Consider the following 13440-nt stretch of genomic DNA (forward strand, 5'->3'; position numbering starts at 1 on the left):
GTTTCCCTTCTTAAACGCACCTATGGACTAACACAGGTAAACTGGACACACCTGAAGAACAGATTGATTGTAAATTCAAAAGCGCCAGAAGGCCAGTGAAAAGGTAAGCAGGTGTCTAGTCATCATCAGTTGTAGCTACACCAAGACCCTGGACAGTTAACTACAGAGGGGATACAAGTATGTTTTCTTCCATACCTGGTCCAAAGAGAGCTCCACCCGAGGAGGAGGAGCCATAACCTGATTTGTTTGGCTTCACTGCACCCTGTCCGGCCCCACCTGGTCCATAACCACCAGGCCCAGTCCCATAGCCACCTGGTACGGCCCCAACTCCTCCCTGGCCAAGTCCGGTCCCAGCACCCCCTCCTGGTCCATAACCACCAACAGTTCCACCACCAGGTCCAAATCCAGCTCCAGGACCATAACCACCGGGGACACCTCCACCACCACCAAGCCCAGATCCAGGCACTCCACCCTGGCCTACTCCAGTCCCTGCTCCCCCTCCTGGCACACTTCCCTGGCCAGCTGCTTGTCCTCCTCCAATGGTACCACTTAGCATACCTGTCAGTGGAAGAACTTCATCAGCAAAAAGATGATTCCTTGCGAGAATTAATGGAACTTCTAAAAAGATTACATACTCACCATATTTACGAGCTTTTGCATTTGCGTCATACCCTGCAATACAAAACAGGTATCACAAATTGTTTGCTCTAAAGAGCATTTTTCTGAGTGGAGAGGTGTATAAATAAATACAAAGAGATGATCTCTATTGATCCACACTTAAAATCAGTTATTTTCAGTACCTCCAGCTCCAGTTCCCTGTCCAGCCCCAGCTCCAGCTCCAAGTGGTCCATAGCCACCTGGTCCGGCCCCGGCTCTTCCCTGACCAAGTCCAGTCCCAGCACCACCTCCTGGTCCATAACCTCCATGGGTTCCAATGCCAGGTACATACCCAGCACCCGGACTACTACCGCCACCAAGCCCAGATCCAGGCACTCCTCCATGGCCTAGCCCGGTACCTGCTCCCCCTCCAGGCACTCCTCCCTGACCTAGCCCAGTCCTTGCTCCCCCTCCTGGCACTCTTCCCTGGCCAGCTGCTTGTCCCCCTCCAAGGGAACCACTTAGCATACCTGTCAGTGGAAGAACTTCATCAGAACAAAGATCATTATTCTTTGAGAGAATGAATGGAACATCTAAAAAGATTAAGTACTCACCGTATTTATGAGATCCAGCGCCACCTGGTCCATAGCCACCAGGTCCAGCCCCATAACCTCCAGGACCAGCTCCGCCAGGACCAAGACCAGCCCCAGGCCCATAACCTCCAGGCCCAGCACCATAGCCACCAGGTCCTGCCTCTGCTCCACCTGGTCTGGCTCCACCTGGTCTGACCCCAGCTCCTCCCGGCCCTGCTCCACCTGGTCCATAGCCACCAGGTTCAGCCCCATAACCTCCAGGACCAAGACCAGCCCCAGGTCCATAACCTCCAGGCCCTGCACCATAGCCACCAGGTCTGGCCTCTGCTCCACCCGGTCTGACCCCAGCTCCTCCCAGCCCTGCTCCACCTGGTCCATAACCTTTATGTCCGGCACCATATCCACCTTGCCCGGCCCCAGCCCCACCTAGTCCGGCCCCGGTTCCTCCTGGTCCATAACCAACTGTTCCGCCACCATAACCACCAAGCCCATCTCCAGCTCCAACAGCTCTCCCATAGCCTGAAACAGAGGGGACAGTGAATTCACAGACACTGGATACATTTTTATTTTCACACATGATGTAAATGTGATGTGACATTATTAAAAATGTATGTGACAATGTTTCTGCCATACTTTTAGGTGGTTTTCCAGTGCCAGTTCCTGTACCTGTTCCAGCACCTGTGGGGTATCTGCTACCAACTCCACCTGGTATATATCCACCTGGTCCAGCTCCACCTTGACCTCCACCTAGACCGCCTCCTTGACCTCCACCCACTCCTCCTGGTCCGGCTCCTATGGCACCCAGGCTGCCAGCTCCACCCAGACCTCCACCAACACCACCGGCTCCAGCACCTCCAGTCTTGTATGGTTTGGATCCATATCCTCCAGGCCCAGCCCCTGTCCCGTAGCCACCTGGCCCAGCACCATAGCCACCTTGCCCAGCACCATATCCACCTTGCCCAGCACCATATCCACCTGGCCCAGCACCATAGCCACCAGGACCAGCTCCAGCCCCATAACCACCTGGACCAGCACCATAACCACCGGGTCTGGCCCCATAACCACCGGGTCCAGTGCCATATCCTCCAGGACTGGCTCCGTATCCGCCTGGTCCGGCACCATATCCTCCAGGACGTCGTCCTCCTGCTCCAAATTGGCCAGCACCATATCCTAAGTGGAGGTGAGAGAAATTACATGGATGAGCTTGAAGCAGATATTTTTTTAGAAGAGATACAAACACAGAAAGACATGCAGACAGCTGAAAGAATGCTCAAAGGTACCTTTGCCCGGCTTCCCTGAGCCCAGTCCTTCTCTAGCCCCAGTTGGGTAACGTAGACCTGAGAAACCAAGCCTGTGATTAATGCTCTAATAAAATTAACATTATGTGTGTGAACTCCTTTCAGACTGACAGGGCAGTAACTTTAACATACCTCCACCTGGCAGGACTCCACCAGCTCCGTAGCCTGCAGAGAGAATAATTACCATAATGAAAACATCAGGACAATCATCTTGTTGTGGTGTTGAGTTGAAACCAGAATACTTTTTTTGGTTTATCTGGTTTGCAGTCATGGCTTACTTTTTCCTGGTTTGGGGGTTCCAGCTCCTACATCACCAGCACCACCAGTCCCAGGGACCAGAGCTGCTCCTCCAGCACCTCCTGCACCCAGACTGCCAGCCCCACCTGCTCCATAACCTAAAGCTGCAGAGACCAACAGATCATTAAAGTGTCATCTTAATCTTCACTTCGTTGACAGTGACAGCCCTATATAGTCTTGTTATAGTAGCTTTTAAACTGTACCTTTGGGTGGTTTGTCACTACTGCCTGGTCCTGCACCTCCTCCAACTCCTCCAGGTTCTACTCCTGCTCCTCCACCTCCTGAACCTCCAGCTCCCCCTGTACCGTTAGGACTTCCTCCCACTCTAACTGCACCACCGTCTTTCCCCCCTGCTCCTCCTGGTCCTCCTCCTCCTTTACCATCACCATCTCTTCCTACACCGCCAGATCCACTGCCTGCTCCTCCTGGTCCTCCTCCTCTACCATCACCATCTCTTCCTACTCCGCCAGATCCACTGCCTGCTCCTCCTGCACCATCAGGACCTCCACCAACACCTCTTGCTCCTCCTCCTGCATCTCCCTCTCCTTCACCAGGTGTATCTCCTCTTGGAGCCTTCAGAGGTTTAGCTCCAGGTAGAGTGCCCCCTCCAGTGACATCACCGTTAGCAGCACCTGTAGAACCAATCAGGTGACAGAGGTTTCAGACCCAAACCCTGCCAGACAGATCGATGTGGAACACAGAATACCACGATCGTAACTGCTGCAATTGTCTCTTGTTAATAACTTCTTATGGCTGGGGGCAGTATTGAGTAGCTTGGATGAATAAGGTGCCCAGAGTAAACTGCCTGCTCCTCAGTCCCAGTTGCTAATATATGCATATTAGTATATTTGGATATAAAACACTCTGAAGTTTCTAAAACTGTTTGAATGATGTCTGTGAGTATAACAGAACTCATATGGCAGGCAAAAACCTGAGAAAAAATCAAAACAGGAAGTGGGAAATCTGAGGCTTGTAGTTTTTTAACGCAGACCCTATTGAAGATACAGTGGGATATTGGTCATCTTGCACTTCCTAAGGCTTCGACTAGATGTCAACAGTTTTTAGAAACTTGTTTGAGGCTTCTACTGTGAAGAGAGGGGAATGTGTCAGAGGTCTGCCAGCAGCCACGAGCTGGTCATGCGCATTCACATGAGAGGTAGCTCCTGTTCCATTGCTTTTCTGAAGACAATGGAATTCTCCGGTTGGAATATTATTGAAGATTTATGTTAAAAACACCCTAAAGATTGATTCTACACATCGTTTGACATGTTTCTACTGACTGTAACGGACCTTTTCAACTTTTTGTCTGCTCGCGCATCATGAATTTGGATTACTGGGCTGAACGTGCTAAAAACAAGGAGGAATTTGGACATGAATTATGGAAATTATCGAACAAAACAAACATTTATTGTGGAACTGGGATTCCTGCGAGTGCATTCTGATGAAGATCATCAAAGGTAAGTGAATATTTATAATGCTATTTCTGACTAATGTTGACTACCCAACGGGGGGATATTTCTTTGGCTGTTTGGTCTCTGAGTGCCGTACTCAGATTATTGCATGGTATGCTTTTTCCGTAAAGTTTTTAAAAAATCTGACACAGCAGTTGCATTAAGGAGAAGTTTATCTAAAGAGCCATGTGTAATAGTTAGGCGCCCTGCATTTCACTAGCTGTTGTCATATCGATCCCGTTAACGGGATTTCAGCCCTAAGAAGTTTTAATAACCTTTCTTTTAACAGTTTCATTCAGACAGTCTTAGCTGATATTCCATGTTTTAAGTTTTACAGGAGATTGTTTTGGTGAAATCATGTACACAATGAAACCATCACCTGCTTGTCTTTCTTTAAAGGGTTTTCCGCCGGCACCAATACCGATGCCTGTTTCCGAACCTAATGAAGATAAAGGACTTAAAATGACATCACCTGTACACATAGCATAACTGTTAGTCAAGCACTACTGAAGGCTATAGGGGCGGAACTTGATTTGGCATCTACAGTACCTTCAGAAAGTATTAAAACCAATTCACTTATTCCACATTTCGGTTTTGTTACAATCTGAATTCAAAATTGATTAAAACATTTTTTTTCAATCTCACCCATCTCCACACAATACCCCGTAATGACAAAGTGAAAGCATGTTTTAAGACATTTTTGCAAATGTATCTCTTTTACATAAGTATTCACACCCCTGAGTCAATACTTTGTAGAAGCACCTTTGGCAGTGATTACAGCTGTGAGTCTTTTTGGGTATGCCTCTTTCTACCCCTGGATTGTGCAACTTTCACCATTATTCTTTTCAAAAATCTTTAAGCTCTGTCATATTGGTTGTTCATTATTGCTAGACAACCATTTTCAGCTCTTGCCATAGATTTTCAAGTAGATTTAAGTCAAAACTGTAACTCGGCCACTCAGAAACATTCACTATCTTCTTGGTAAGAAACACCAGTGTACATTTGGCCTTGTGTTTTGTGTTATTGTCCTACTGAAAAGTGAATTAATCTCCCAGTGTCTGGTAGAAAGCAGACTGGACCAGGTTTTCCTCTAGGATCTTGCCTGTGCTTAGTTCCATTTCCTTTCTTTTTTTCCAGAAAACTCCCCAATCCTTAACGATTACAAGCATACCCATAACATGATGCTGTCACGTTCTGACCTTAGTTCTTTTGTTATGTCTTTGTTTTAGTATGGGCAGGGTGTGAGTTGGGTGGGTTGTCTATGTTCTTTTTTCTATGATTTGGGTTTTCTGTCTTTGGCCTGGTATGGTTCTCAATTGGAGGCAGCTGTCAATCGTTGTCCCTGATTGAGAACCATACTTAGGTAGCCTGGTTTCAGTTTTGAGTTGTGGGTGATTATTTTCCGTGTCAGTGTTTGTGCCACACGGGACTGTTTCGTTTGTTTCGGTATTTCACGTTGTTATTTTGCAGTTTAGTGTTCATGTAAATAAAGTATCGTTATGGACACTTACCACGCTGCACATTGGTCCGATATCTCTTACTCCTCGTCAGAGGAGGAAGAAGAAACTCGTTACGGATGCATCCACCACTAGCTTGAAAATATGTAGAGTGATACTCAGTGTCACGTTCTGACCATTGTTCTTTTGTGTTTTCTTTGTTTTAGTGTTGGTCAGGACGTGAGCTGAGTAGGCATTCTATGTTGTATGTCTAGTTTGTCTATTTCTATGTTTGGCCTGATATGGTTCTCAATCAGAGGCAGGTGTTAGTCATTGTCTCTGATTGGGAACCATATTTAGGTAGCCTGTTTTGTGTTGGGTTTTGTGGGTGGTTGTCTTCTGTCTTTGTATCATTGCACCAGATAGGACTGTTTCGGTTTTCACAGTTGTTGTTTTGTATTTTGTAGTGTTCTCGTTTATCGTCTATATTAAAGATGTTGAACACTAACCACGCTGCATTTTGGTCCTCCTTTCCTTCAACGGAAGAAAACCGTTACACTCAGTAATATGTTTTGGATTTGCCCCAAACATAACACTTTGTATTCAGGAAAAAAAGTGAATTACTTTGCCATATTTTTATCTGTATTACTTCAGTGCCTTGTTGCAAACAGGATGCATGTTTTGTTATATTTTATTCTGTACAGTCTGCCTTCTGTTCACTATGTCAATTAGGTTTGTATTGTGGAGTAATTACAATGTTGCTAATCTATGCTCAGTTTTCTCCTATCACAACCATTAAACTCCATCTCTTTTTAAAGTCACCATTGGCCTCATGGTAAAATCCCTGAGCAGTTTCCTTCCTCTCCAGCAACTGAGTTAAGAAGTTTCCCTATATCTGTAGTAACTGGGTTGGTACACCATCCAAAGTGTAATTAATAACTATACCATGCTCAAAAGGATACGCAATACTTTTACCCATGTCCCAATTAGGTGCCATTCTTTGCGAGGCATTGGAATAGCTCCCTAGTCTTTGTGGTTGAATCTGTGTTTGAATTTCACTGCTCGTCAGAGATCTTACAGAGATGAGGTAGTCATTTTAAAAATCATGTTAAAAACTATTGCTACTTTTATGTGACTTGTTAAGCACATTTTTACTCTTAAAACTTATTTAGGCTTGCCATAACAAAATAGTTGAATAATTATTGACTCGATATCAGTTTGAAATTTTTCATTAATTTGTAACAATGTCAAAAAACATAAATCCACGTTGACATTATGGAGTATTGTGTGTGGGCCAGTGGGGACAGTGTTTAGATTATAACTGGAGGTAATTCAGACACTTGCACATATATAGACTAGGATTAATTTGTTTCTAATATATGTTAATAAGTATTGGTGGTTACGTTGTACAGGTACATTGTTATTGTTTAATTTGTTTAAAAAATAACACAACTGCTTAAAGCAAGTTAGTTACAGTACGCTCATATTTGTCTTGGAGACTCAGATTGTTGATTAGTTTTTGGTGCAAGAGGAAAGTACTTTGGTTTTACAATTCCAAATGGCTGAGACAGCCATGCAGTAATAGAATAATCCAGAAATTGTACCTGCATTAGCCCTAGACTAGGCAGGGTTAGATCAAAACAATAACCAGGTTAAAGTCCTGAACTAAGTGTTTGAGACATCACTTTTAACTCTTATCTTGAACAATGATGAGCATCTGGAAAATGAATGATTAATTATGTAAGCAGAAATCTTTGATTATAAAAGGGCTTATCTTTGCACTGGCAATGTATTATTATTATTAGTAGTAAAACCGTACAAACAAGCAGACCATCAGTGAACCAAGCAGCTTGTTTCCTTCTTGAAGCTATTAGTGGTGAATACTGCCAAGTTCAGGCATATCTACATGAATGTCACATACTGTTCTGCATAAACATGTTATGGTTAGCCCCAGTCACATACTGTACTGGCCTGGCATGTTATGACAAGCTCCAGTCACATACTGTACTGGACTGGCATGTTATGACAAGCTCCAGTCACATACTGTACTGGCCTGACATGTTATGGTAAGCTCCAGTCACATACTGCACTGGACTGACATGTTATGGTAACCTCCAGTCACATACTGTACTGGCCTGGCATGTTATGACAAGCCCCAGTCACATACTGTACTGGCCTGGCATGTTATGGTTAGCCCCAGTCACATACTGTACTGGCCTGGCATGTTATGACAAGCTCCAGTCACATACTGTACTGGCCTGGCATGTTATGACAAGCTCCAGTCACATACTGTACTGGCCTGGCATGTTATGACAAGCTCCAGTCACATACTGTACTGGCCTGGCATGTTATGACAAGCTCCAGTCACATACTGTACTGGCCTGGCATGTTATGACAAGCTCCAGTCACATACTGTACTGGCCTGGCATGTTATGACAAGCTCCAGTCACATACTGTACTGGCCTGGCATGTTATGACAAGCTCCAGTCACATACTGTACTGGCCTGGCATGTTATGACAAGCTCCAGTCACATACTGTACTGGCCTGAAATGCTATGGTAAGCTCCAGTTACATTCTGTACTGGCCTGGCATGTTATGACAAGCTCCAGTCACATACTGTACTGGACTGGCATGTTATGACAAGCTCCAGTCACATACTGTACTGGCCTGGCATGTTATGACAAGCTCCAGTCACATACTGTACTGGCCTGGCATGTTATGACAAGCTCCAGTCACATACTGTACTGGCCTGAAATGCTATGGTAAGCTCCAGTTACATTCTGTACTGGCCTGACATGTTATGGTTAGCTCCAGTCACATACTGCACTCGACTGACATGTTATGGTAAGCTCCAGTCACATACTGTACTTGCCTGACATGTTATGGTAAGCTCCAGTCACATACTGCACTCGACTGACATGTTATGGTAAGCTCCAGTCACATACTGTACTGGCCTGACATGTTATGGTACGCTCCAGTTACATACTGTACTGGACTGACATGTTATGGTACGCTCCAGTTACATTCTGTACTGGACTGACATGTTATGGTACGCTCCAGTCACATTCTGTACTGGACTGACATGTTATGGTAAGCTCCAGTCACATACTGCACTGGACTGACATGTTATGGTACGCTCCAGTTACATTCTGTACTGGACTGACATGTTATGGTAAGCTCCAGTCACATACTGTACTGGACTGACATGTTATGGTAAGCTCCAGTCACATACTGTACTGGCCTGACATGTTATGGTAAGCTCCAGTCACATACTGCACTGGACTGACATGTTATGGTAAGCTCCAGTCACATACTGCACTGGACTGACATGTTATGGTAAGCTCCAGTCACATACTGTACTGGCCTGACATGTTATGGTAAGCTCCAGTCACATACTGTACTGGCCTGACATGTTATGGTAAGCTCCAGTCACATACTGCACTGGACTGACATGTTATGGTAAGCTCCAGTCACATACTGCACTGGACTGACATGTTATGGTAAGCTCCAGTCACATACTGTACTGGCCTGACATGTTATGGTAAGCTCCAGTCACATACTGTACTGGACTGACATGTTATGGTAAGCTCCAGTCACATACTGTACTGGCCTGACATGTTATGGTAAGCTCCAGTCACATACTGCACTGGACTGACATGTTATGGTAAGCTCCAGTCACATACTGCACTGGACTGACATGTTATGGTAAGCTCCAGTCACATACTGTACTGGACTGACATGTTATGGTAAGCTCCAGTCACATACTGCACTGGACTGACATGTTATGGTAAGCTCCAGTCACATACTGCACTGGACTGACATGTTATGGTACGCTCCAGTCACATACTGCACTCGACTGACATGTTATGGTAACCTCCAGTCACAAACTCGACTGACATGTTATGGTACGCTCCAGTTACATTCTGTACTGGACTGACATGTTATGGTAAGCTCCAGTCACATACTGTACTGGCCTGACATGTTATGGTACGCTCCAGTCACATACTGCACTGGACTGACATGTTATGGTTAGCTCCAGTCACATACTGTACTGGACTGACATGTTATGGTAAGCTCCAGTCACATACTGCACTGGACTGACATGTTATGGTAAGCTCCAGTCACATACTGCACTGGACTGACATGTTATGGTAAGCTCCAGTCACATACTGTACTGGACTGACATGTTATGGTACGCTCCAGTCACATACTGCACTGGACTGACATGTTATGGTAAGCTCCAGTCACATACTGCACTGGACTGACATGTTATGGTTAGCTCCAGTCACATACTGTACTGGACTGACATGTTATGGTAACCTCCAGTCACAAACTCGACTGACATGTTATGGTACGCTCCAGTCACATACTGTACTGGACTGACATGTTATGGTAAGCTCCAGTCACATACTGTACTGGACTGACATGTTATGGTAAGCTCCAGTCACATACTGCACTGGACTGACATGTTATGGTAAGCTCCAGTCACATACTGCACTGGACTGACATGTTATGGTACGCTCCAGTCACATACTGCACTGGACTGACATGTTATGGTAACCTCCAGTCACATACTGCACTGGACTGACATGTTATGGTAACCTCCAGTCACAAACTCGACTGACATGTTATGGTAAGCTCCAGTCATATACTGCACTGTACTGACATGCTATTTACATTTACATTTAAGTCATTTAGCAGACGCTCTTATCCAGAGCGACTTACAAATTGGTGCATTCACCTTATGACAATGTCCAGTCATATACTAATGTCAATATCATGGCATGTTATGACCAGGTTCCAGTCACATACGGTACTGGCCTGTCAAGGCACAGAGCCTTCATTTACCTCCAGCTTTACCACCAGAGCCGATACCGATACCCAACCCAATACCACCATCGCCCAATACCAGCCCGACAATACCAGTGCCCGCACCAAACCCCACACCAATCGCATCACCAGATGAACCTGACCCAGAACCAGTGGAACCTGATGAAGAGACCATTGGTTGAAAGAGATGAACCTGTTGTCAATGAGGTCATCACTCTGGAGGTACTTTCATGCTCCTCCCATGTCTTCTGAGTGTTGTAGAAAGACAAATAATCTACATTCAGTTTCAAACAGCCAATTCGACTGGATCAAACAGACTTATTTAGTTAAAACTCCACCTTTTCTCTTTGTATATTAGACAGTATGCTAGACGAGCATCATGTCCATAGATATCTATATACAGACACACACACACACAGTGGTGGAAAAAGTAGAAAATTGTCATACTTGACCAAAGTAGATAACTTAATAGAAAGTTTTAAATTTAAAAAAAAAAGTGAAAGTCATCCAGTAAAATACTACTTGAGTAAAAGTCTAAAAGTATTTGGTTTTAATTAGTCTCTAGTTCCCCTCTTTATGTGAGGAACATCAGGGGTCTGACAGTCACTTACCAGCACCAGACTGGCTCTGGTGCTCAACACCAGCTCCTAAGTCCTCTGTAGAAAGACAGACCACGTGATCCAAGTGCAGACCACAGAATGAAAAAATAGGCAAGTAGACATAAGGGTATGGTATTAGTTTACAAATATGTGGTTATTCTATTTCTCACCTCCAGAGGGAACTCCTACCCCATCTGCAGCTCAAGAGAGTGATAGTGGGAGAGGAGGGGGAGGGGGGGTGAGTTAGAACAAGAGAGAGAGGAATCCGGATGGAGTGAAAGACAAATAAAGAGAGAGAGAAAGAAAGAGAAAGAATACCTTAAGTCACGTATGCATGCAACAGATATCAATCATTAAAAGGCTGTTATTACATATGTATATTGATATCACAATTAACACAAAGACAACTGATACTCACCAACTCCAGCCCCAGCTGTATAAGACAAGACATGAAAGATAGTATTAGACTTCATGTAATGGTGACACAGACATCAAGATAATATCAATGCACCACAGACTCACCACTGGGTTGAACAACTCCAGCCCCAGCTGTATAAGACACAATAATTTCAGATGTTGGCCAATGAAACCACACCTTATTGAATTCAGGATTAGTATATCATACGTCTAGATAATGTGAGATTCTTAAATCACTTACTTTCTGGCACTGCAATTCCACCTACGGAACCAAATGGAAACAGACATTTTAGAAGTGAAACAATACTATGTACTGTACATCTGTTACATAATAGTGATGAAAGTTAGCATGAAAAGGGTTGAGAGCTGATGTGTGAGAAACTCAGAGTTGGAAGCGAAGAGAGGTGAGAAAGGGTGACAGCGAGATGCATATTGCCTTACGGGGTGAATCAGGGGCTGTGTCACTAATGATAATAGCGATGCCTGTTGCCAAAAGAGACAACAGAGAACAATGACTATGGTCCTCATCCTCAACATCACTGCATCCTCTCTGCAATCTCATTGGCAGTGCTGTGTGTGCAAAGTACCAGTAGTTGGTTTTCGTCTGGCTTCATGTGCACACATATGATACCAGAATACTTTGTGTGCTTTCCGCACCCTATTCCCAACATAATTCACTTCTTTTGACCAGTCACTACTTTGACCAGAGCCCTTGTCGGACCCTGGTCAAAAGTATTGCACTATACAGGGAATAGGGAGCCATTTGGCACGCATCCCTTTTGTGTTCTACAGCATGTCTGGTATCATATGTGTGCACATGAAGCCAGACAAAAACCAACTACTGGTACTTTGCGCACACAGCACTGCCAATGAGGTTGCAGAGAGGATGCAGTGATGTTGAGGATGAAGCAAAGGTAACTTTAACACAAACAGTGCTCATTAACAGATGCAGAAGAGACCTATTACATTATCTCTAAAAGATCAGATGAACACACCTGGGATTGCTGTCCCCCCGAGTCCCGATTGATCTGTTAAACAGAAAAGAAAGAGAAATGCATGTGTTCACACATACAACTAAAGCCCAAGACTGGAACTAGGGATGTTTGATCAGGTAGTTATCAGAAATACCTGGTTTTCCTCCAATGCTAGGGATTCCTGTGTCTCCCACCCCTCCCCCAACAGCACCAGCTGTGACGCCGGTGCCTGTCATGAGATGATAAAGGTGTTATAAGAATGATATAATGTCAAAAACATCACCTTAGTTTATGGCTTCTTCTCTAAAACCACTGTTGCACTCATTGAAGTCAATGGCTAAATCTTGATTGGCCAGTAATGATGTTAGAATGGTTTCAGCAATAGGATTTGGCCTAACCCACCATCTCCTGGGCCACCAGAACTTCCAGATCCTTCTAGAACCCCACCGGCACCACCAGGCTCACCTGGTGGAACAAAGTAACAACAGGTAACTACCAAAATAGAGGAAACACCAACATAAAGCGTATTAATAGGGCGTTGGGCCAGAACAGCTTCAATGCACCTAGGCATAGATTAGTGTCTGGAACTCTATTGGAGGGATTCAACACCATTCTACCATGAGAAATTCCATAATTTTGTTGATGGTGTTGGAAAACTGACTCTAGAATCTCCCATAAGTGTTTAATTGGGTTGAGGTCTGGTGACTGAGATATATGGTTTACATCGTTTTGATGCTCATCAAATCATTTAGTGACTACTCATGCCCTGTGAATGGGGGCATTGTCATCCTATGGGGGTATAGCCATAGTAGCCAAAATAATAGCCTACACAGCATTTTTATATATGATGGGATGCTCATTGCTGAATTGACTCAAGAACCACACCTATGTGGAATACTTGCATTCCTCATTTACTCAAGGGTTTTCATTATTTTGGCAGTTACCTG

General features: G+C 44.6%; 1 protein-coding gene across 1 annotated transcript in view; it reads right to left on the reverse strand.

Annotated features, from left to right (window-relative positions):
• Positions 1-13440, reverse strand: part of LOC118366059 (fibroin heavy chain-like) — a 63592-nt gene that overhangs the window by 10155 nt on the left and 39997 nt on the right. The window contains exons 29-46 of the mRNA XM_052491603.1: positions 12896-12958; positions 12648-12722; positions 12515-12547; positions 11761-11781; positions 11621-11651; positions 11525-11535; positions 11115-11159; positions 10522-10662; positions 4616-4708; positions 2989-3417; positions 2767-2889; positions 2621-2653; positions 2471-2527; positions 1857-2360; positions 1212-1709; positions 801-1127; positions 640-672; positions 196-558 (exon numbers count right to left, since the gene is read on the reverse strand). Of these exons, the coding sequence (XP_052347563.1) occupies positions 196-558; positions 640-672; positions 801-1127; positions 1212-1709; positions 1857-2360; positions 2471-2527; positions 2621-2653; positions 2767-2889; positions 2989-3417; positions 4616-4708; positions 10522-10662; positions 11115-11159; positions 11525-11535; positions 11621-11651; positions 11761-11781; positions 12515-12547; positions 12648-12722; positions 12896-12958 (2880 nt within the window). The remainder of the gene's footprint in view (positions 1-195; positions 559-639; positions 673-800; positions 1128-1211; positions 1710-1856; positions 2361-2470; positions 2528-2620; positions 2654-2766; positions 2890-2988; positions 3418-4615; positions 4709-10521; positions 10663-11114; positions 11160-11524; positions 11536-11620; positions 11652-11760; positions 11782-12514; positions 12548-12647; positions 12723-12895; positions 12959-13440) is intronic.

Source organism: Oncorhynchus keta, chromosome 33 (genome assembly GCF_023373465.1).
Source record: "Oncorhynchus keta strain PuntledgeMale-10-30-2019 chromosome 33, Oket_V2, whole genome shotgun sequence".
Classification (NCBI taxonomy): Eukaryota; Metazoa; Chordata; class Actinopteri; order Salmoniformes; family Salmonidae; genus Oncorhynchus; species Oncorhynchus keta.